We start from the raw sequence: 21,375 nt of genomic DNA on the forward strand, positions 1-21,375 counted from the left end.
GAAGAACAAGGAGTCCTGGAAGTGATGATATGGCCCCCACAGAGCCCTGATCTCAACATCATCGAGTCTGTATGGGATTACGTGAAGAGAGGAAAGGATTTGAGCAAGCCTACATCCACAGAGGATCTGTCGTTAGTTCTCCAAGACGTTTGGAATACCCTCCCTACGGAGTTCCTTCAAAAACTGTCTGCAAGTGTACCTAGAAGACTTGAAGCTGTTTTGAAGGCAAAGGGTGGTCACACCAAATATTGATTTGATTTAGAATTCACTTAAGTTCATTCACTCTGCATTTTGTGATTTGATAAAAAAATAAAGTAGTAACACTTCTATTTTTAAAGCATTCTTACTTTGCAGCATTTTCTCCGCACCTGCCTAAAACATATATATATATATATATATATATATACATACATACATACACACACACTTATACAAACACACAAAACTATATATAGAAAATTAAACAAGCCATATGTTTGCACATAGAATATCAAATTTGCGAATCATATCAAATACATAGTAAACTAGCTGAAGTACCCATGGAACGCCCAGAACAGGTTTTCTTTTCAAAGTTCTGTCCAGCGTACACTAATCGGAGGTCCGACCGGGACCTCAATCCCCTAGTATGTCTTCTGGCATCCAATGTTCCCACTCTGTGAAGTTATTGTCCAAATCCATCCAGTGGAAGGCTCAGAACAGGCTCCCAGCATACACCAACAGGAGGTCCGACCGGGACCCTAACCCCCTAATACCTGGCCAGGATCCAAGTGTACCACCTCGCATTGGTTTCATCCCAATCGGTGCAGGGGTGTCCGAATGCATAACTGGACAGACAAACAAACAGACCAATGAATTTTATATATAAGATTGGAAAATAGTTCCAGCTAGCTAACGTAGAACAAAAAAACAAATGTATTTATTAGCGACACACCCTACATATCTATGCTTCAACTTACAATTGTGGAAATTACAATTATAACGTGTTTCATTTCATGGTGAAAACGCCAGACATTTGTTGTTTCCATAACTGAAGTCTCTTAAAAGTTAGTGGGGCATATGTAATAGGGTGTGAGCTTGTGCCGCTGTGGGAATTCATGCGAGTATTCCCGTCTTTTTAAAGCACCAATCATTTTAAAAGCAAAACCATCTTGGTTTTGCGGTTAAAATGAGTGCAGCTTTAAAAATACGAGAATAGTCACATGAATTACCGCAGCGGCACAAGCTTACATCCTGTTACATAAGCCGCAGTATGTCCTCATTGCAAGGCTTATTCAGAAGAGAACCAACACTAACAGTGCACGGCTAAGGAACATTTTGGTTTTAGGAGTCTGTACAACTGCAGAACACTACAAACTGAGGGATATCATTTAAACAGAAAATAGAAATTTAGTGTGTGTGTGTAATACAATACTTATTCAAACATACTATGGGGCAAGAAAGGCCTAAACATACAAAATCAACCATTGAGGCAAATTGTGTAGGGCAGTATCATGGTACGTCCGGAAATTGTGGAATTTGTCTGGAGTCCAGAGGCTGGCTAATCCTGGAAGAGCAGTCTCCGGAAAGCAATGAGCCTTACCCTGCTACACATGCCCACCTCCTGTGTGGCTCTGACCTGCCTCTTGTCCACCTCCTATGTGCCTCAGTCCCTCCTCTTCTGTTACCTAAACTTAAAGTACTGTAACAGAGTACTCACTGCTCTGCATCTAGCAGCAGCACCTCCGACACCAGTGACCAGCCCTGCTCTGAACTTCTACTACTTTTCTCCCCACGTTCCAGCCCAGTAGGAGTAGCCAAGAGGAACATAAAACGTATGTATGGTGCTGCTGTGCCAACTTTCCAGCACCATTTAAATATACAGTTCTAGTGAAGAAATAAACAGTAGTTTCTGCTTGCCATTTGTGGAAGTCTAAGTGCACAATCTGAAACATGGGAGCACGCACGCACGCACGCACGCACGCAGCTTTAGAAATAGGCAACTTGTGGCTGCCTAACCAATTACATAAATATATATTTTAATCTTTTATTTTAAATACATTACACAAATATATTACAAATAATCAAAAATGACTATCAAAATATAGGGAACAAAAATAGACAAAATGGTACAGAAACTAAAGTAACATTCTGTTTGTCTACGTTATTACAAGTAGTGTAATTTTTTTTATAATTTTTTTTTTTTTTTTTTTTACAAATCTTCAAAAAATTCCATATATGAAATAAATCAGAAACAAATACAGACATTCCTCACTTAACAGCAGAGTTCCGTTCCTACGACTAGGTTGTTAAACGAATTGGTCACTAAACGAGGAGCTATATGTACTTAAAAGTAATAATTTTTATTTATTCTGAATAAAGAAAAGGAAGGAAACGCAAACTTGATACTGTAACCGTTTTACTTTGCATAACTCTTACATACTGTACAGTACAATTACATTTATAAGAAAGGGAAAATAAGGGTAAAAAAAAAAGTAACAAAAACAGGAGAAAAGTGATGTAATACTGGTCCTTTCTGTGACATAGTTAACAATAAGGTGTTCCTGGCAGTGAGGGGTTATGATAGGTAAACCAAGAGCTCCATACCTGCTGGTATGTAGATACTGAATTATGTAGGAGGGAGGTTATATATTCCATTAAAGAAATATACCATAGCCTATTAATAAGAGCTGTTTTGGTAGGAGAATTAGGAGATTTCCAATGCTTGGCTAATAAAAGTTTGGAGGCATTGCAAATATGCCCAATCAATTTATTCACAGACTTTGATACCGAGTGCAGGTGTACCTGAAGCAACAGTATTAGTGGATCCAAGGGTACATTGGAGGAGATTATTTCTGACATTAAGGTTACCACCATAGACCAAAACTGATGAATTACGGGATAATCCCACCAAATATGGAAATAGGAAACCTTCCATACCGCAGTTACGCCAACATTGATTAGTGGAGTGTGGGTACATTTGATGTGGTTTATCGGGTGTTAAGTACCAGCGAGTATAAACTTTGAAGGCTTTCTCTCTAATACTAACACTAATAGAGGCTTTTGAGATTTGCAGTCGTATGCGGGCCCATCCCTCGTCATCTAATTGTAGCCCAAGATCGCGTTTCCATGCTACTTCAAAGTTTTCCTTGGGGGGTTGTTCAGCGGCTAAAATTGATTGGTATAACAGAGAGATCGTGCCTTTACGCCCCACAGAGTATAAGCAAAGGTGTTCAAATTGAGTTAGTTGGTGGAGAGACCTAGACTGAAATTGAGCCTGGATAAAATGAGTAATCTGGAGGTAAGGGTAACCAATTATATTTTTAAACATAGGTTTAAAAACATAACAGACAGTTACAAGCTAACTAATTAGCCCCTTTAGTTTAAAATACCTCCTATTACATTACATAATATAATATACAGTATATATGAATATACATATACTGTAATTGTATATTATGTAATGCTATAAGGAGGATTTTATATAAAGGGGCTAATTTGTTATTCTTAAAAATAACAAGGGGCATGATGGGTCTCAGGCATTAATGGCATATGAGGAGGCTCTGGCAATAGTGGATCTTTTGGCATGTAAAGGGCTCTGATGTCATATTAAAAGTAGGGATCAGACATATAGAGGGGCTCAAGGACATATAAAGGGACATGTAAGTGCTCTGATGGCATAGAATGTGCATTTGGAGCAAATGGCATATAAAAGGATGAGCCCATGTCACACCCTCTGTCCGGGATTCTGAAAATGAGAAGGTAAGCTTAAGTTTACAAACAAGGAGAGACAAGTAAGGAGAAAATAGGTCACACCGCAGTAAGTTGGAACATACAAAAGTTACAGTTATGTCAATAAAAAGCATATGTAATACAATACAAGGTAATGGAGAAGAGGAATAAAGTAAAAACATGAAATATGCACTTCTACTTTGGGTGGGGCAGAGCGAAGAACTGTGGGGAGGAGGGAGGAAATTTAATGCACAGGGATAAAACTGAACGATAATGGGGAAAGACATGTAGAGAGTATGGCTGGGTCGCACTCCAGGGCAAGGATAAAGGCAAGAGGAGACTTGGTGTAGGTGTCAGTTAGTAAATCAGAGAAGGTTTAATGTGGCTGAGCAAAATAAAAATTTAGCAATTCGAGGCTACTCCTTTTTTGCCTCATTTATAGCAGTGGTTCTCAAGCACAGCTCTCAAGTTCTCCCAACAGATCATGTTTTGAGGATTTCTGTCTGTGGAAGCAGGTGGGATAATTACTGACCCAGCAAGAGTAACTCACCTGTGCATGATTAATGGAATCCACAAAACATGACCTGTTGAGGGTACTTGAGGGTTGGCATTAAGAACCCCTAATTTATAGTAATGAGTATATTTCAATGATCTAGCAAAACAAAGGCTGTGAGGAGAAAGAAATCCAAACCTCCCAGATGAAATCACGACCACCTCTTGCTTATACGGTTTGGTTATACACATGGATATTTGAAATTACAGAAGTGGATATCTACAGCAAGCAGAACTATTGCTGCTTTCTTGTAGACTAGGGAATAAGCAGAACCCTGCTATAGTACCTACTACCCAATTACCATATGTAGGTATTACCTAGAAATTGATATGCCCAAGCACCGTGCACAAACACGGGTTATTTCAGCAGGGTGAACCATGTGAGAAAATGTAAACATCCATTTAATCCGTAACCAGAATTAATAAAATACAATTGCTTTCCATCTGCAAAAAAGAAAAACTGTTTATTCAGAAAGGAATTTTCATGTTGAGAGGCAGCAACGATCCTCCACCTGGTGTAGGACTTGCACAGTTCTGTGCAGCCTTATAATGGATTTGCATATGGGCAGAATTTTATTAGCTCCAAGTCTTAGCAAGATGCATGCATAATTTCATGGTGTTCTTTGCAGCTTTAACACACTGAACATTAATGTGATGCCTACTGTTTAGAAGCATGCATAAATCTTCACTGTCAAGGATGAACCAAGTTTGAGGTAATATGCTGATATTTGCTGTGAAATGAACACTGCTGCATTCTTTGTATTAAGCATCATAGTCACCTATTCAATTGTATTAATCTAAATGTATTCCCATGTCAGTTTTTTTTTATGATGATGGCATTGCACATTAGATTGCTTTTATTTTGTCCTTTTAAAATAAGGAATGCATATAAAATATGCTATGTATCAATTTAGTTTGCAAATAAGCTCGATTTTTTTTTAAATTGTTTCGAATACATTTTGAAGACGCCCATGAAGGGTTTGGAATCAAGAAGAAAAGGGTGCTATGAGCGGAATAGTTATTAGCAATTGCGAAAATGAAGGCCGGAGAGAAGTGAAGGGACCTGCATGGACTGAACTAACGTACTTTAATTGTGCTATTTCATAAAAGATTTACTAACAATTAAATATGCCCAAATTTCTTCCAAAAGATGTTATATGCTCCAAAAGTTAGAACTACTGTGGTTCTCGTTCGGTTATACCCACTGTACACTACTACTGTTATTTTTAACATATTGCTGCAGTCGCGCTAAACAGGCCTTCTCAGGGCGCAACAAGCGTGTTTTTTCGCCCAAATATCTGTTGCAGTTGGATGCGTCAAACAGCTTCACAAAAAGGCACTGATTATTTGATATGCTTGATATATATCATTTGTGTGCCCAATCCTGAATCTGTATATGAAGTGCTACTATGCAGCAGCCAGGACTTTATTCCACGCCAAGTTCCGAGTCAGCCGGGACCTGGTGGCTCACTCGCACTAGGAGTCTCGTGCTGCATGGCATATTGAGGCTAGGTGTAGGATAACACATCTGTAATTTGAAGTTCCCAAACTCTGTAGAACAAAATAAAGAGTGCACTCTAATTTAATATCCATGTGGTACAACAAGGCCTGCAACGCTCTCTGCATTGGACATAATATATTACTATAACATCAGACCCTAACCAAAAGTAGACCATCATGTTTGCATAATGACCTAATCATGGCTGTGGAATGAGCGCACATCACACTTAACGTGGAAGGCAGGCCCCACTGCGTACTACATGCACATTAGGTGTGACATGTATGAGAGAGACAAAGGCAGTGCCAGGCACAACATCTAGTTATGTAACAAAATTTGCAATAATATCCAAGTCATAGAAATAAACTGTACCTGATAATAGAAAAGTAACAGAAGGAGGCTGAAAATAAACAGCATTAGGTAAAAGGAGGCTATGCCTAAAAAGAAGCAAAAGACCACAGCTGCATAGCCCATCTATAGCCATCACAGCTGGGCCCCAAAGCATTAAGGCCCAAGTGCAGATGTGACTTTTATGGTGCAAGAAAGCATGAACAAACAGAACTTTTGATGGATGGGTGGAGTGATATGGCTGGGAGTGGTTGGGTTCCTGTCAGGGAAAGAAGGGCAGGCACAGAGACAGGTATAAAAAGGTGCTGCCAGCAGACACACAGTTGGTGTGGAGATTACCTTCCTTAAATGATCACCCGTGTCCTGAGCAGCAGCCAGGCTGTCAGGCGGAGTTGGAAAGGGAACAGGGAAGCTGTCATAACAGGAGCTGTGAAGCTGGAGAGCCTGAACAGCAGCACTCACTCTGCTAGAGAGCTGGTTACCTGCAGCAGCAGCAGTGTTCAGCGGTGGTGGTGGAAGTGCCCAGAAGGGGCAGTCTGTCACAGTGTGGAGCTGGCTGCCAGTGGAGGTCCCCGCTAAGGAGACAGGGAAGTGGACAGGAGGCATCCCTCTGGCTAAGGAGGCCGGACGTTACCGCTAAAGAGGTGTTATACAAGTGTGCTTGACTGCTTAAGTAGTGGGAGCAATCAGCGGTAATGCCACCTGTTAGCAGCGGTCTATCCCCCCCCCCTCCCAACCTGGGATCTAGAAGGCCTAGAGTGCTATCAGAGGTGGTGATTGGCAATATTCACAGGAGAGACGGGGGAGCACACCTAGCTGTGCAACTGCAGTGGGATCAGGAGTTTGGTGATCGGCAGGAAGCTCTGAAGTTCAGCAATCACACCTTCACAGAGGCGCTAAAGAAAGAGGCGCTGAAAATACAGGCAGCAATACTATAAAGACTATGAAATAGTCAGGCTACAGTATACAGTATGCCCACTGCATAGCAGGTTTCTCTTTCTCTGCATTGGCCAGTAATGGCGTAGTATTTGACCTGCAGCCCACATTGATAGTCAAGGTGCGTACACACTGGGTGATATTACTGAGTGATTGCATGATTACGACATCGTAATCGTGTACAAATCGTGCACTTTTATGTCAGAAACGACCAGCGATGTGCGCGCCCGCTGGTCGTTTCCGACATTGGCATGCAATTTCAGGCGATTGGTAATCTGCCGATGACAGATTGGCAAGTTCAGGAATGATGGACTGTGCCTGCACTGAACGACTAATCGTTCAGTGCAGACACTACAGGTAATCAGGAACGACGAAACGATTACGATGTCGTAATCGTACTGTCTTTCCTGATCGCCCAGTGTGTACACACCTTTAGACAATAGACAACCATTAATTGGAGTACAGGGATTCTATGTCAGGAAACTAGCAGCAGGTGAACCTTGGAATGCAAGGGACCCCCTCATCAGGCAGAGGAACAAACTGCAAGAGAAATAGTAACTTGGGAGGACTTACTGTTTGAAAAAGTATACAGTAGGTCTAAAAATGGCTTACATTAACTTATCTGTATATATTTATATATACATATATATCTCTGTTAGAGACCACAGCTGGGGGAGATTATATTTATACCAGAGACTAAAAACAACTTATAAGCGCAAGAAGATTGCTTATGTGACTCTTGTCTAACTCAAATTTAACTACACAGCTACTACTGAGAACTGACACTGAACAGTCGCAGAAGTGGAAACATGTATATAAAATTCAGTGATGCTTCTTAATGGATTAAATATTAATTGTTTGTAGCAGTAGTCAGGAATCATCAAAATTAGACAGATATTTTCTGCTTTGCTTTCATAGTTTTTAGTACATTGATATGTTCAGTTAACCTGTGCAATTGTATGTACACCACTGTATACTGAAAAGTTTTGTAGGTAGTAAAATGCTTACTGTTATTTGTCAAGTATATATTCATATATAAAGAAAAATAACAAAACAATATTACAATCTAAGTGTGTTACTTACCTAGAGGAGTGGTGAGATTTATTGGTGAACACCTAACCTAAGAGGGACAGGATTTGAACAGGACTACTATTATACTTTATATACTGGGTTGTCTACACCATATTACTTAATCCCTATTAATATTTTGGGTTTTCCCAAATGGGCTCAGATTGACCACTAATACTTGGGTGGAGGCACTGATCTAAACAGATACACTACTTAACATGAGGTTAAGAGGGGTATTCAATATGGGTGTTTTTTGCGTTAATATCGCACTTATCGTTTTTACGTTAATATCACTTGTTTTAGTTTTACACTGTATTCAATATCAAAGACTTTTCGCAGTTTTGAAAAGTCTGATAAAAAACGGTGATAACTTTTCACCATTGAATAGGTGTCGAAAAAAAGTGCAGAATTGGGGTTTAGGGGTGCAGGCTTAAAAAAAATAGCCTGCACCCCTGAGATTGACATTTAAAAAAGAACTGTCAAAAAGAGTTTAAAAAAAAAATAGGGACACCCCAAAAAATTAATTTCAAAATTGGGGTGCAAAAAAAAAAAAAAAAATGGGAAAAAATTGTTAAACAATGGGGAAATAGGTTCAGGGCTATTCTGCAAGTATGCGGCAGATGTTTTCTAGAATAGATTTATAGCGGCAGGTGCACAAATGCAGAATTTTTAAAAAGTTACTTTAGGGACACCAAAATAGGCTAGTACCCATTTTCATGTACCCCAAATTTGATGGGACCACTTAAAAAAACGAAAAAAATAACCTAAGTGCTCTTCTGCATCACTTCTTCAATGTCGGGAAAAAAGCACCTGCTGCGGCTATTTAAATCCCCGACTTTCAATTAAAGGCTAAAACGGGGGTACCCATAGTGATCCCCCATGTTTTTACAACTTTAGGGGGGTCTTACAATTATTTTAAGGAAAAATTCATAACTTTACGCAAATTCAACTTCGGAGTTTCCCGTTTTCGTTAATTTTATATTGAATACGGGGATAAGCGGGAGCGCGCACCAGACTTAACGCAGAAAAAAAACTCGGCAGTGAAGTTAACGTTTCATATTGAATACCCCTATAAGGGTGGGTACATATATACACCAAGTTAATTTGTAAACTAGTATCCCTTTAAAGAGGTTAGGGAGGGGGGGGGGGTTACATGATTAACAATAAGAAGCTCTCCATTTCCCAAACAGCAGCCACCACACCACTGTTCCATGCCCAGCCTGCAATTGGCTAACTAATGCTGTTATGACCTCGAAGTTCTAGTGAGCAATCCTTGGCGTATTCACCTGTAGTTTGCAGACAGCAACTCGTAATGTTTGTTGTTGTCATGTTTGGGGAACAAAGTATATTTTAGATTTTGTGATTGTGCACAGATATAAACAGCACAAAGTAATTTCATGTATAAAAGGCCACTGAATTAAATCTGCAAACCCATGACGTTCCCTTTATAAAATCATTTATTTTCATCTTTGTGGATGTAAAGTAGAACATGCTTAAACTTTTCACAGAGGATGGATGTTTTGCTCAAATTCTAATTGAACATTTTGTTCGCCTCTCTGCTACGGACGATCTGGCCTGGTCTGTTCAATTGTTATCTAGAGCTGGGTAATAAGATTGCCATGCTCGGGCCTTGATCTCACTGTGAACGAGTACAGTCCGTCTTGCACACACAGAGATGGGCTGCATTATTTCAAAGGCTTTGAGAGTGTGACTCAGTTGTGTGATGTTGTCAGTGGCTTTTGACTGAATCATGAATACATCCAATTATGTGTGATGCTGACAGAAAAGAATATTGATAGCCAATAATTACAGGCTTTTCAGGCCAACAAAGCAGCTCTTTCCTCTTTTAATAAATTATCCTAGAACATCAATCTTAAAAATTACTATGCCACAACTGACCCAGACTGACTTCCATGATCTGATGTGTTTGCAACTAAGGATGGCCGTGTACATATTCTGGCTTTTTACTACAAATCAGAACTATACAGCATATAAGTAATGGCATGGAAATGTGTTATATGAAAATGAACAGAGCATAAATGGACAGCTTTTTCCTTTAATAGAAAATACTTTGTTAAGCACACCATGTGCTTTATTCACAAAACCTACTAGTCACTACAGAACACCAGTGCATTAGTTACACACAGCAGAGTCAAGCAGTAGAACAGTGGCACTGCACAGAGTTCAATAGAAGTGCGGCAATGTCGGAGAGAATTTATTAGTGATGGTGGCCGTCGTCGTAAAAGAGTCAAAACCATCCTTGCTCAGACTAAACCTTATCCATGAAGCGCTGTTAAAAAGCCTCAGCTTGAATGAGCTGCAAAGACTTTGACACTACCTACCATCATTTTTATCATACAGACACATCTCCATGATTAGTGGTTCTTGAAGACTGTCTGGGAGCAACACAAGATGTTCAAATATGTTAGTGGAGAGATGACTAATATCAATTTTCACTTATTTCAACTTAAAATGACAGAAAATGGACATATTTAGTGAGGACGTAGACCATGATTTTTGTGCTTGTTTGAATTTGGAAATACAAATGGGAGATCACTGTGTCTAGTAAATATCATGCACACAGACTTACAAAGAAAAAGGAAATGTACATTCTTCACTGTGGATGCACCAGTGTTTTCTTCATTATATGAAAAGGGGCACGGTTAAAGCAGTGCCATAAACCCTTTTATTAATTATATTAAGACACTGTCTGTGCTTAATAAGACAAACATATAGAACATTAGAATGCCAGCTCTTGGCAAGCAGAAAATGCAGACAAAATCCATATAATGTATTAGAAAGTCTTAATTAGCGGCACATTTTTGTGGTGTGTTCTGGAAATGGTCATCTAGCACAAAGTGCACAACACATGAGCATGAAATCTGTGCATCTTACAGCTTTCCCAGTACCGGCGCTCATTTCCCTAGGTGTTGCTAACTAACCTATTTTTGAGTTCTTCGTAACTTAGGGAAACACAATGAATGCTTTCAATTATCTGAATAAAGGAGTGCTAGAGAATTACTAATGCAATATATCAGGGAGTTATTCCGGTGGCTTCATTCTATCGGAATATTTGTGGAGACTAAACACGTATTTGTTGCCCTGTTGTGGTAATATTTGGGCTTTTTCCTACTTTCTGTGTTTAACTTGAAAAATGTTTTTGTTTTTAGAGGTGTTTTCCCTATGGACATATGAGTACTCATACATTACATTAATGAAATCCAAGCTGATCAGCACGGAGCAAGCAGCATGCTGTGTATGTAAAACCAAGCCTTACAGTGTAACGGCACCACAGGGATACATTACGCTTTTTCAGGCAGTTTTAGTACAACCCAATACATGGAATATATATAGGAAATCCTTTATATTTGGATACTCTATGGTCATGTTTTGATTGTACAGTGTTTGAGCTGTGTATAGTAAAATGTTTGCTCTATTTTATCTACTAATATGACTATTTGGAAAGCTCATTTATAAATGGGAACAACCACCTTCAACCATGACATTCTGCACTCACCTCACTTTTCTCCCTTTACTTGCTTTGGTATCCACTTTCTTCTTGATTTTGCTCCTTAGCTTCTGAATTGCAAGCCACTGCCTGGAATAAAATCAGAATTCCCAATAAAAAAAAAAAAAAAACCTCTTAAAAAGCAGTGTTTTTGCAAGATTTTAGTCTTTACAATGAAACCCTGAGCTCAATATGTAAATAAACACTGGTCAGTCACAGTCTCAACTTCAGGAAACATGAAGCTAGACAAAAAGGTGCAGTTAGAAATTTCCAACCAGCATAACAATAATTTATTTTATATAGATAATTTCACTATTCCCTACACAAGACCTATATATAACCACATTCCCTTAAAAAAAAAAAAAAAAAACATCCCAAAAAACCCTAAGGTTAATCAGCCAGTGAATGAGCATTACCATGCAAGCTATTCCACATACATATTCTAGTATATAAGATAAGAAATATATATATATATATATATATATATATATATATATATATATGTATATATATATATATATATATATAGACACACACACACACAGGTTGAGTCTCCCATATCCAAATATTCCGAATTCCGGAATAATTTTGGCATGACTGAGATAATAAAACCTTTGATTTTTGATGGTTCAATGTACACAAACTTTGTCTAAGGCACAAATGATTAAAAATACGGTATAAAATTACCTTCAGGCTGTGTGTATAGTGTGTAAATGAGACAAATTTATTTCATGTATTGAAAATATTGTATAAAAAGAGCTGCAGGCTATGTGTATAAGTTGTATATAACACATAAATGCATTCTGTGTATATATTGGGGTCCCATTCCCAAGATATTTCATTATGATATGCAATTATTCCAAAATACGGAATATTCCGTTATCCAAAATACCCCCAGTCCCAAGCATTTTGGATATGGGAGACTCATTGACTTTTGCAAAACCTGGGAGTGCCGCTGTTTTCTTTGTATACTATACTATAATATATATATATATATATATATATGTATATCATGAATATATCATGTATACACTAAATTGCATTACACAAAATAAAGCTAGTTCTAAAAAACACAAGTGGTGTGATTCCTATCATCATGCCATCTTTATTTCAGCAATAATTAACATTCGTCCAGGGACATTCAGCTATACAGTTGAAGATAGAGAGTTAAATAATAATTACGGAGATGATCAACGCTTAATCAATAAAGGGTATTGCTACCTGCCCTGGAGAGGGCAAGAGGTTTTAAAAGCTACTCCAACATGTGAACCAAACATTATTACGAATACATATTTTAAACGTTCTAGCACAGTGGATCAAAATATAAAAGTATTTTAATATATTTTATTTTTTTCCCACCATTCTGTACAGTTAATTTTTTTTTTCACAATAGTAAAGTATCACGCAATAATTAAGTTATGAATTGAAAAACATACACAAAGTATAAAACTAAAAAGGTCAATCCAATCAGGTGCAAGCTGGCATGTGCGAGCCACAATCCATTTTCCCTGCAAAGTTGCATTTCTTTTTGCGTACCTACCTCTGCAGGTGAAAAAGGTAGAAAAAATCTTTACCTTAAAAGGTAAAAATGTTAGGACAGTGTAGAACCTCTGGTTTTCCCTTCAAAATTAATAATCATGCATTTGGAGTTTAAATAGTATAATTTGGCCAATAAAGACAATTCAGTTTTCAGGTGAATGTATCTAAAAATCTCAAAATTGGGTTAAATGATCTACAAAATGTATGTTGAGGTCTTGTAATTATGGGAAATTTGATTTTGTACTTGTAGATGGGAACAAATAAAAAAAAAAAATTATTTTCTGTAAAAAAAACAAAAAAACAAAAACTTGCTGTAATAATTTTTCTACCATTAAAAAAGGTAAAAATCATCCATTTGATAGAACCTGCAATAATTTGCTTATGGTCAATAATTTCCTTATGGTCAATGAAGTAGCATGACCATATATTCTATATGGTCATGCTACTTCAGTTGCTACTTTTTAGGGATACAGAATGATTTACTAACTTTTTCATGCCCTTCTCCCAGGTTGCGCTTTACAGTAAAGTCGCGTAACTTTGCCGTAAGTTCAGCAAAATTTACCTTTATCTGGATGTCTCGTTTCTCGAGGTTCGCAGGGTGTATGCGAGTCTGATGATACAACTTGCATCTAATTGGATTGATCCCTAAATATGTCACGTTTTAAGAAGATTAATGTCCGAAAATAGCACATTTATTAGTGCATGGACTATATAGCATTAACCACTGTAGTTTGTTAATGGAAGCCCTTGTCTTGCTATAATAGGTTGGGTACACCCTAGTACAGTGCAGGTAAAGTTTATATTTGAGTAATTTTTTAGCTCCGTTTACGAATCACCAAATGAGCTCTATTCAGTATGTATAAAGAAATACACACAAAGACACTATACAAAGTTAATTTGACACAAAAATGTGTCCCCCTTCACAAAAGCCTGGAAATTATTACTAGCAGATATCACCTTTTCTGTAAGGGTTCTTCTATAGGTTACCTTTCAGTCATCATCCCTTTAATTTCATGTGTCCCAGGTTCTAGAAATTCTCCTAGGAATCACATTTGAATTTTCAACACTAACAGGTGATATGAAGCTCTGGGTCCATGCAGGAACCTCCCTGTGATTGTCTGGATTCTTATGGACTGCAGTCCTACTTAATGGCAGTCGGCTGGGTTCGGGTGCCAAGTGGTGATGTCGTCCAAATCCATCCAGTGAAAGGCTCAGAACAGGCTCCCTGGGTCAAAGTCCTGCCTGGCGCACTCCGCAGTGAGGTCCGACCGGGACCCCAACCACTCCATTAGGCATCCCAGACCAATTGCCACGCCTCTGTGAAGTTTTCATCCAAATCCATCCAGTGGAAGGCCCAGAAAAAGCTCCCTTGGTCAAAGTTCTGCCCAGTGTCCCCTAGTCAAAGTTCTGCCTGGCGTACACAAACAGGTGGTCCAACCGGGACCTCAATCCCTAATATGTGTTTTCTGGGATCCAATGTTATCACTCTGTGAAGTTTTTGTCCAAATCCACCCAGTGGAATGCTCAGAACAGGCTGCCAGGTCAAAGTTCTGCCCAGTGCAAACCAACGAGAGGTCCGACCATGAAACCTAAAACCTTGCCAGGATCCAAGTGGACCACCTGGGGTTGGTTTCATCCCAATCAGTGCAGGGGTGTCAGAATGCATAACCGGACAGACAAACAGACCAATTGATTTTATATAAGACAGGCCTTGATACAGATTTTTTTCGCATGGTCCGCATACTTGTCTAAGCATTTGTTTAAACAGTACACCAAGGCAGCATCTATGCCGGCATAGAAGAAATTAGTGTAAAGCGCCTGAAGCCAGGATATGACTGTTTGCTGAACAACACCCGGCCTGTTGCAAATCAGATTCCACCTAGGTGCTTCTTCAATTGTTCAAAGAGATGGAAATCATTTGGTGCCAGGTCAGGGCTGTAGAGAAGATGGTCCAGTAACCTCCCAATGGTAGCACTGTAACAACTCATGAATGTGGTTGGCTGAGTGTGGCCTGGTGTTATCTCGCAGCAATACGATGCCTGTACGCAGTAACCTAGGACAAGTTGGTGATAAATTTTAGCTGCTAATGTGCCCTGTAGATACAGAAATCTGATAACACTTTGTACCTCAATGTTTGACCATATTTCCGTTGAAATAGAGAACGTTACCTTACTTATTGAGCCACTGTCGTATTATAATATATATATATATATATATATATATATATATACACACACACACATACATATACATATATATATAGCGTTCCCGCTAGGCTGTTTTAGCGGGGCGCGGCGCCCTGCCCTCCTTCTGGAAGGCAAAAAGCGCCCTGCCCTCCAGAAGGAGGGCAAAAAGCGCCCTTCCCTAACAGCCTGCGGGAGCCGTCTTCACCCGTGGGTCGCAGTGTCCCGCGGATGAAGAAATATGCGGTGACCCGGTCACCGCCGGAGAATAGACGCCGGGCGCGTCTTATAGCCACGCCCCCCTTTTCAATGACCACGCCCCCTTCTCGGGCGCTCGCACGAACATGCCCTCTATAGCTCCGGCGCCCTGCCTCACGCCGGAGCTAGAGTGAACACTATATATATATATGTATATATATATATATATATATATATATACATACATACACACACATATATATAAAGTCATAAATCCACTGCAAAGTGGCATGTGACCACATTTCTTTAAAAAATTAAAAAACACAAAACTCAGCACCCGCCATCATAAAATCACTCACCATAGTACAGAAATAATGGGGTTTTGGTTCATGCAATTAAGCTTGCAGCCCACATCACGGGACCCCATTTCTCTGCAGGTCCTACAATATCAGTCGTACTTCTAAAAACCTGGTAACTGCTGTTACAGAGTTTAAACTGAAAACATGTTAACAGGATTAGAGTTTGATATTTTTGCATCCTGTGACATTGTGTGAGTGTTTTTACCCATGGAGGGCACCGAAGTAAGAATATAAGTAACCACTAAATAGAATGCCCGTAGATGCTGCAAAAAAATTCCTGTGGGATCAGCTCCCTTCAGGGGAGGCTGGAATGAAACCTGTGTGTTCTGCATTAGCAGTGGAGGTGTGGAATTCCAGGTTTTTCCATGTACACAGACCCTGCTGGAATAATCACTGGAGCACAGGAAGGGTTTAAAACTCCCACACACCTGATGTTTCTTGCTCTTGATGCCGGAGCAATTGGCCAGGCGATAGGCCTGGGGTGGTGGTTAGCTTTAGGGTGCCAGGACCTGGAAGGCCCACAGATATTGTGACTGCTGACTTGTGCACAAGGAGTGCTAGGACATTTACTTTTATGTTTAGTTGCTTATTTTCTGTTATGTGCCCGTGTGTATCCAGACCTATGCTCACATATGCCAAGGTGCAGTGTCTGCTACCATTAAAAGACACTGCTTTACAAAGTACCTGCCTGTGTGGCTTCCTCATTTCTATACCCCGTGTTACAAAAATATTATATATATATATGACTTCGATATTTAAATGATTATAATAGGCAAAGCCAATAACGCACATTGTTATGGTCACTATAGTGCAAACTACCACAAGTCATGAAATGGTTAATAAGAGTTTTATGTAGCATGTGACAGGGTGTGAAGAGGGGCACAGAAATAAGTTATTGTAGACTTGAGATAGGGGTCGAATTAAATTTCTCTTGAGAAGTAATGGCTGTGACATCATCGGCAAACATTACTGGCTATGATTAATGTCAAGAAGAATTGTTTTATCCAGTCTTTATGGCTCATATAATTGTGCTTGACCTCTGAGCTCTCGCTTTTTTTTTTTCTCCAATGCTGTGAATAGACAGTGCTACTGGCAACATATTTAGGGACAGATTGTCAATGCATCACACTTACCTGCCCATGGCCACCTGGTCATTAGGATCTACAGAAGTGGTCTTCCTCTCTATTAATTCTCGCAGCAACTGCAACAGATTGAAACATTTTAAACTATTTGAAAATAAAACAATTTAAGTTTAGACCCCATTTTTTAATACAAATAAATGTGCTTAAAAAATTTCTAATTACATTTAAATAGCCAGTAACCCTAGTTGTAGCCCTCAAATATCATAGACAACTCTGCTTTTCCACTTCTATGAAAAGCCGCTTCAGATAAATGGTGTTCCACTATTGCAACATAAGGACTGCAATCAGCAAGTCAGCTCTTGCACACACTGATGGGAGTTCTACAGTCATGTGTTAAACATCTGAACATAGAGGTAAATTTAGTAAAGTGCAGGTTTTTACAAGTGGAGTTGTTGCCCATAGCAACCAATCAGATTCTACTTAACATTTATCTAGCACCTTTTAGAAGATAATAGCTAGAATCTGATTGTTGTTATGGGCAACATCTCCACACTTTAGTAAATATACACCATAGTGTCTGGCTGTCTTTACGGTATTCTGGAGTGAGGGAGAGCCTGCGCTTCCTACTGCCATTCTGGTATAAGAGCCTGAAGATCGGTGGGCATTCCAGTCTGGTCAGCAGAACATGCACTAGCCAAACTCAAACCTTTGCTGCTACAAATGGGATGAATACCTTCCTTATTACTACAGATGTAATTAGAAAATAGAATAATTTGGATGATTATCTAGGTAATTAACAATTCCCTTCTGAGGATATATTGACATCTAGTTCCCTTTGTTTTCTTTCCCCTTGATAAACATAATATTTTAAAAGACGGTGAATTGATGACTTGTGACATACTAACCTCAATAACTATGTAATATGAAGATAGATGTAGATGTTCTTGTTATCAATGTTATCAATATTAGAAGAAAACTACAACCAATGGTTTGCAGAAACAGTGCAAGCTTTATGCGAGAAGGCACCAGTCTCATTTCCATACCATAGATCAGTGGTTCTCAAACCCGGTCCTCAGGACCCCACACAGGTCACATTTTCCAGGTCACCCAAGCAGGTACACAGGTGTATTAATTACTCACTAGCACATTTTAAAAGATCCACAGGTGGAGCTAATTATTTCACTTGTGATTCTGAGAGGAGACCTGGAAAACATGCACTGTTTGGGGTCCTGAGGACAGAGTTTGAGAACCTGTGCCGTAGATTATATGACGTGATGACTAATGCAGAATGCTCTTTCATGTTGAAGTCAGTCAATTAGACAAGTGCAAATTGCACATTCGCACAAAAGGTTAATGCCTCTGCTCGGGTTCTGCTATATAGAAAACAGTGTCCGAAAGACAAGTTAAGGGGAAGACAAAAAAAAAATAAAAAATAGGGATTATGAATTTCTTCGTAGAGTCCAATAATTTTGCTAAAAGGTCTTTTTAAATGTGTCACACATGTAACACATTTACCTGTCCTAACTCGGGACATTCACAGCTTTGGCACTGAACATTCAAGTTGGAATGTTTTATTGTCACAGTTTGATGGGGAAAAAATGTCTCCAATATTATTTTTACTGTTTTTGCTATCATAAGTAGACTTTCATAAGCTAAGCAAACTCTTTGTCTTCCAAAAATATGAAAGTAGCGAATTCAAAATCTGTACTTTAGTATTAAAAATATGTTTAAAAATCATGAAAATAAACTCCATACACTGCGTGTCCGCTCTGACATGGTTGGATGCGGCAGGAGCAAGTACAAAGGAATGCCACATTGCTTGAATACTGACAATTATGTACACAGTGCCGGCCAACATACTGTCAGGGTGGGAGGATTCCATATTACTCCTGTACTAATAAAAGTCCTGTGATCAGTCACATGGGATACATGAAATGAGCAGGGGAAAGCAAATCTTTAATACAAAACAAATGAAGTTATACTGGGGCGGTCAGCATAATGTACATTATACAACAGTAGGAACTCGGGGACCAAGAATGAATATAAATGACTTCTATTATGCTGTTCCAAGTCTAGGTGAACATAGGAGTTCGAATATTTACACCTGTCCCATTTTTAGCACTAGCCAATATTGTACAATTCTCTCTCTATACATTAGATGCAAAAGTAAGTTAATCTTTAGGATGAAAATTTAAATATAAAAATCAATTAATGGATATAGTACAGAATGTATAGTATATAAGGTAAACTACAAATAATAATAAAAAGCAAAATGGACTGTTTATGTTGTTTTTGGAAATACGAGTTTCATAAAATATCTACATTTATATATCCAGTAATAAAAAAGAGCATTTTGCACAATGTCTGGTAGAAGTATTCCAGACCAAACTGTTGTATATTTAAGTACACTACCAAACCTCCATATTCCCAGTACACAAAAAGCATTGCATTATACCACAGATTAAAGGAGCAGGTTCCACAGTAGTATGAGCCTGTGATGGACTATACATTGTCTCAAGCAAATCATTAGGTCATTCAAGTCAGTATTAATTGAGTTCCCTAACCTTTTAATGCTACTACAAAAAAGTAAAAATAAGAGTTATGGTAGACTTACCATTGATAACTCTTTCTTTGAAGTTCATAGGGTCCACAGGGATAATGTGGTTGGAGTAAACCAGGCACAAGTTAAGCTTTCAGCTCCCAGGACGCCTCTTATCCTCCTCCATATATACCCCGCCCCTGGCCACAGGCATTCAGGTCTGTAAACAAGCCCAAGGCAGGAGAAGGAAGAACAATCATACACCAGACTCTCTCTCAGAAAATGAGGGAATCCGTGTCCAAAAAGAAAAATTACCCAATGAAGGGAGTTGCGTCAGGGTGGGTGCCCTGTGGACCCTATGGACTCTAAAATAAGAGTTATGGTAGACTTACCATTAATAACTTTTTCTTCATTCTTCAGGGTCTATAGGGATCCACAGGGATACCATGGGGATGTAATAAAGCAGTTCCCCTAAGGGTGGGGGGACTCTCCTGGGCAAAAAGGAAAACTTATCGCCCAAAAGGAAGCATCCAGAGAGGCAAAATATCAAAGGCGTAGAATCTAAGAAAAGTGTGGACATAAGACCACATGGTTGCTTTGTACAAATGTTCAACATAGGCACCACGATTAAACGCCCACGATGGTTCCACAGTAGAATATGCTGTCATCGTGTTTGGGACAGGGAGATCAGCCTTAGTGTACACCTGGAAGATAGTCATACGTAACCATCAAGCCAGAGTTTGTTTGTTTCCTGGCCAACCTTGTTTGTGAAAACCATATAACACAAAAAGAGCATCTGATTTTCTAACAGAGTTTGTACACTCCACATAGATACAGAGAGCACGAACCATATCCAGAAAGATTTCACCTACAGAAAAATCTGAAGACTGAAAAAGCCGGAAACACAATTTCTTCATTCATATGAAGACAGAACACTACCTTAGAAAGGTAACCCTCCCCTGTATGGAGGACAGCTCTAACCTGGTGAAAAAAAAAAAAAATGGGGAGCAACAATAAAGTGCTGCCAAGTCAGAGTCCAGAGGCTCTATTGGGGGAGCTTGTAGCCCCTTGAGAACCAAATACAAATCCCACAGTGGTACAAAAGGTGGCTCAACTCTGAGAACTCCCTGAAAAAGAAAAATTCTAACATCCGGCAAAGAAGCAATTCTCTTCTGGAACCAGACAGAGCAGAAACCTGCATTCCCAGGGTGGCTAGGCAGAGACCAAAGTCTAAACCAGCCTAGAAAAAATAAGCACACGGTAAAAACTAAAACCTTAAGGTCATACTTTCTTGTGGGAACACCCAACAGAATGGCAAACTCTGTAATAGATGCGGGAAGAGGAAGGCTTTCGTGCCCTAAGCATCGTTTAAATCACAGAGCTGGTGAAACCTTTGGCTCTTAAGATGGAAGCCTTAAGAGCCACCCCGTCAAGGACAGACTAGGTAAGTCCAGATGCAGGCAGGGACCCTGCACTAACAGATCCGGCCACAGAGGAAGAGAAAACGGACTATCTATGGATAGATTCCGTATGTTGGTGAACCTAGGCCAAACAAAACACATTATTACTGTCCCACCTTCCTGCTTGAATTTCCTGATAATCCTTGGGAGGGAAAATTGGAGGAAAGAGATATGCCAGCTTGAAGTCCTATCTTACTGCCAGTGCATCCCTGAAGGCGGCTGAGGGGTCTTTGGTCCTGGACCCATACCTGGAGACCTTGTGGTTGTCTTGTGATTCCATGAGGTCTATATCTAGTAGGTCCCATTTGTCCACCAGGAGTTGGAAAACCCCCAGGAGAACCAACTCTCCTACGTGTATGTCCTGATGACCTAGGAAGTTCGCTTCCCAATTGAGGAC

General features: G+C 39.4%; 1 protein-coding gene across 1 annotated transcript in view; it reads right to left on the reverse strand.

Moving 5' to 3' along the window:
- Window positions 1-21,375, reverse strand: part of AATF (apoptosis antagonizing transcription factor) — a 139,268-nt gene that overhangs the window by 21,016 nt on the left and 96,877 nt on the right. The window contains 2 exon segments of the mRNA XM_088455959.1: window positions 11,628-11,708; window positions 17,031-17,098. Of these exon segments, the coding sequence (XP_088312085.1) occupies window positions 11,628-11,708; window positions 17,031-17,098 (149 nt within the window).

The sequence above is a fragment of the Taudactylus pleione genome, unplaced genomic scaffold, assembly GCF_031769625.1.
Source record: "Taudactylus pleione unplaced genomic scaffold, aTauple2 ptg000682l, whole genome shotgun sequence".
Classification (NCBI taxonomy): Eukaryota; Metazoa; Chordata; class Amphibia; order Anura; family Myobatrachidae; genus Taudactylus; species Taudactylus pleione.